Genomic DNA, 4014 nt, shown 5'->3' with positions numbered 1-4014 from the left:
TACAGCTCGGCTAGAAGGTCCCTCAAGAAGCCGATCCTCTCTGCGAAAAGGGAAGTCCACCTGCAGTTGTGTGACTCCACCTAGCGCTGTAAAGGTCGCACAGATTGTCGTCGGCCTCTTTTTGAACCGTCCGGTCTCCCTAAGCATCATGCAGCGCATGGTTACAGCACATTGTGTGTGAGGAACATTATAATTAACTATAATATCCCACACAACAAGCCAGCGCAACACATTTCATTGTTTCTGAACAGCAGAGAATCAAGCAAATCAGGAGCGGCGCACGCTTACAAACGGCGACCACGACGACCGCCCTTCCTGCGGGTAGAATCGGATGGGATGGGTGTGACATCCTCGATGCGACCGATCTTCATCGATGAACGAGCCAGGGCACGCAGAGCCGACTGGGCACCGGGTCCAGGGGTCTTTGTCTTGTTGCCTCCTGTAGCGCGCAGCTTGATGTGGAGGGCTGTAATTCCAAGGGTCTTGCATTTCTCAGCAAAATCCTGGGCAGCCAACATAGCGGCGTAGGGGGAAGCTTCATCACGATCAGCCTTCACCTTCATGCCTCCGGTGACACGGGCAATGGTTTCACGACCAGACAAATCGGTGACATGGACGAAAGTGTCGTTGAAGCTGGCATAGATGTGGGCAACTCCAAAGACGAGCTCACCGTCACGAACCTGTGGTCCCAGCTGGACCTGCACCTCTTCCTTGGGAGCTTTAGCCTTTCTGGGAGCCATTCTGTAGTTTATTGTCGATCAGCAAACAATTGCATGAACCGAAGGGGGAGGGATGAACAATGGGGAAGCCCTCTATCTGATAGATACGATATACGTAGGAAAGTGCATTGCATGGGAAATTAAACGATGTTGTATATTAAATTAATCAGGCTAATTATTATTCACTTTACCAGAAACGCCTGAACACCAGCCCTTGACCATACACACACCTTTCACACATATTAGGAACACCAACAGGTCACACACAGCGTGCATCGCGACCCATATCACTTTTAGTCAACTAAGCTACCTACGTCTTTTATTTCCTGTAAACACACTTAGCCAAGTAAGCAACTTATGTTTCCTAGTGTTTATGCGACCCAAGCAAATATATGACCCAAAACGACCCCCGTTGGTCACACTGGGTACTTCACTTCCCTTTTCTAGCATAAGCACTTTTTAGCCTAGCCATTCTTTGAATATTACCGGTAAGCAGAATTCGCCGGAAGAGGCGACCCACTTCTGACACGATCCCAACGCCGCTGCCAACAGCGCGACGCCGCAGCCAGCGCCCTTTGGGCATCTCTGGGTATATTTAAAGGACCACGCTCGACAGAGCTGGCAGTCTTAGTTTAGACGTAGAACTAGTTATGGCAAGTACAACTAAATAAAATCTTATAACATTGTAAATCAAGTGTTGTGTTGTGTCTCAATGTAAGAATCCCGAGTTTCCCAAGTCCAATCCTTGTATCTAAGGAAGGAAATGATCCAGCTCTACAGTTATCACTCGAGGCTTTGGTCCCACAAAGCTTGTATATTGCAGCTGATAGCAGTTTGAGCTCGATAGGGTTGACATTAAACAAACCTGTTTTAATTTCACCAGGGAACAAAATAAATTTTGTTGTGGCGAACCTAGCCCAAGAGATATTGTAAATATCCCGAAGGACGAAAAAGGATCGTTACAGTTATCATTAATGAGGTTTTGAAATACGTCATTAACAAAACGAATAAAAGCGTCTGGGGAGTTGCAAAAGACAAAGGGCGCGCGTGTGAACTCAAACAGGCCCTCTTTCGTAATGAATGCGGTGTATTTCTTGCTGCTTTCCTCAACTGGAACGTGAAAGAATCCATTTCCAAGGTCCATGATGGTGAAAACTTTTGCATTACCCAATTTTTCCAAAACATCTTTGACGATAGGCACAGGGAAACAATCCTTCAATACCATCTTGTTTAACTGCCGGTAGTCAATGCACACTCAATTATTGCCATCCTTCTTTTTTACGATAACTGTACGACTGGCGAAGTTAGATGATGAACGTCGTATTGTGTCATCCCTCAGCCATTCGTCGATCTGCTGCTTGACCACATCTGCTTCGATGATGGCTATTCGGCTTGGTGCGTGCCTAAATGGCTTGATGTTGTCGTCAGGCACGATTTTCAACGTGATCGGGCGGTCAGCTGTCTTCTTTCTTTTGCCAAAATCATCAATCATCGATTGAACAACATGAGTATACTGTGAAGGCACATCAGGGTCAGTGTTTGTTTCGACTACATTGTAAATAATTATCTGATTTTGGTTGGCAGCTTCTTCCTCAAATAGCTGTGCGAAAGTATATCTAACGGGAGTTAATGTCATTTGGAACTTTGATATGATATCGTATCCCAACATTAATTCAATTCCTATTGTGCAGTCATCCACTACCAGAAACGTGTGTGTGAGGCAAATACCATCGATCTGCACCTCTGCCTTGAACTAACCTACAGGACGTGTGGTGTTCTGTCCTAGTCCTTTCAGAAAAGACGTATTTGCTAGCAGCTGGACTCATCGCATTCGTCTGAGCACAGACTTTCTAAGTAGAGATACGTCAGCTCCGGTGTCTATCAATACCTTTACCTTCACCTCGCCTATCTTCAATGATTTGAGTCGGTTTTCTTCATACACAATGTTTACAGAGTAGGAAGTAGGACAATTTTTGGACATGTGTCCAGTTTGGTTGCAGCGAAAACACTTGACTTCCTCCTTACAGTCCTTGCTCAGATGCGCCATTGATCCGCATTTGAAGCAATGTTGCTGCTTCGGGCTTAACCTTGGTACTGGCGATTTTTTCATAAATGTCATATTTGTCTTTCAGCTTCTTCAGTGACTTGCAGCCGTACAACGTGTATTTGTAGTCACTATTTAGGTTCAATCCATTAACGATGTGCTTGATAAATGACTCCATATCAATAATCCCACGGGCAACGATCCGTTTCATTTGTAAAATGTACTCATGAAAACTTTCACCATCGGACTTCGTGCGTAGAGATAATTGGTTGTGAATTTCGGCACTGCATGGCTGATCGCAATCAAATTCCTCCAGGACTTGCCAGCGAAGTTGTTCATATTCGTAGACAGCCGTAGACTCGAGAAATAGAGCAGCGGTACCAGTCATTTTCGATCGGGCTTGAACGTACTTCTGTTTATTGCCCATATGCATCGGCGTTGAGCTCAAAGTTTTGAAACCACTTTCTACAGACATTCCTTCCCCGCAGAATTTTGGGATGATTTTGGCAAAGTTCTCCACCACCAACTTGGTGTCATTCTTTTTGTTTATTTCATCGGCATGCACTTTCAGAGAAAATAGTTGGACCAGCTGTTGAAGAGTCGCGGGGTTCTCAACTAGCATTGCTGCATTTATTCCGGCCTGGTTTTCATCATTTCCATGGTTGTTTTCAATGGTCCTCTTGGTTCGACATAATGATGCGATTTCGTAACACTCTTATTGGAAGCGTGCCCTCTCTTATTGGAACACTGCTCGCGATTTTTCCCCTTCGTTTTTGGCTTGCTGTATTCGTCTAGCCTCTTCTGATTGCCGCCCTTGCTTCTCCCTTCGTTTCGTTTGCCGCCAGTATTTCGCGTCTGCTTGCTGTCTCTTTTTTCGTTTCGTTTGCCGCCAAAATTTTGCGTCTGCTTGCTGTCTCTTTTTTCGTTTCGTTTGCTGTTTTCGTCTTGCTTATTTCGTGTGGCGCCAGGGCATCGCGTCTTCTTGCGAAATTGGAATTCATTTTTTCGTCTGAGTGTTTTCGCTCTCTCGTTTTTTCTGCTGTCGAAAACATTCGCTGTCTCACTCTTTCCACTGTCAGCTTTCCAATCATGTATTTCCAAAGTCCGCGATCGGTTGAGCCCCCAAATATAAGATGGAGTCCTCAATAGAGTCCCCAAATGAATTATATTATAGTTTATTAGTATTATAAATCGTGGACGGGCGAATAATGATTACAATATGCAACTTAAATCTTGGGTTCTATGTACTGT

The 4014-nt window shown here is 44.9% G+C and overlaps 1 protein-coding gene across 1 annotated transcript; it reads right to left on the bottom strand.

The window, feature by feature from the left end:
- Window positions 1–225: 225 nt before the first annotated feature.
- Window positions 226–778, bottom strand: LOC6652250 (40S ribosomal protein S14a). The gene has a single exon (XM_002074531.3). The coding sequence runs from the start codon at window positions 738–740 to the stop codon at window positions 285–287; it is 456 nt and encodes a 151-aa protein (XP_002074567.1). The 5' UTR covers window positions 741–778; the 3' UTR covers window positions 226–284.
- Between the last annotated feature and the right edge of the window lie 3236 nt (window positions 779–4014).

The sequence above is a fragment of the Drosophila willistoni genome (assembly GCF_018902025.1).
Source record: "Drosophila willistoni isolate 14030-0811.24 chromosome 2L unlocalized genomic scaffold, UCI_dwil_1.1 Seg168, whole genome shotgun sequence".
NCBI classification, from domain to species: domain Eukaryota; kingdom Metazoa; phylum Arthropoda; class Insecta; order Diptera; family Drosophilidae; genus Drosophila; species Drosophila willistoni.
This window is presented reverse-complemented; position numbering and strand designations above follow the sequence as displayed.

What these genes read in the sequence shown, in the direction of transcription:
- LOC6652250 (XM_002074531.3), bottom strand. Translation starts at nt 740, where the DNA reads ATGGCTCCCAGAAAGGCTAAAGCTCCCAAGGAAGAGGTGCAGGTCCAG.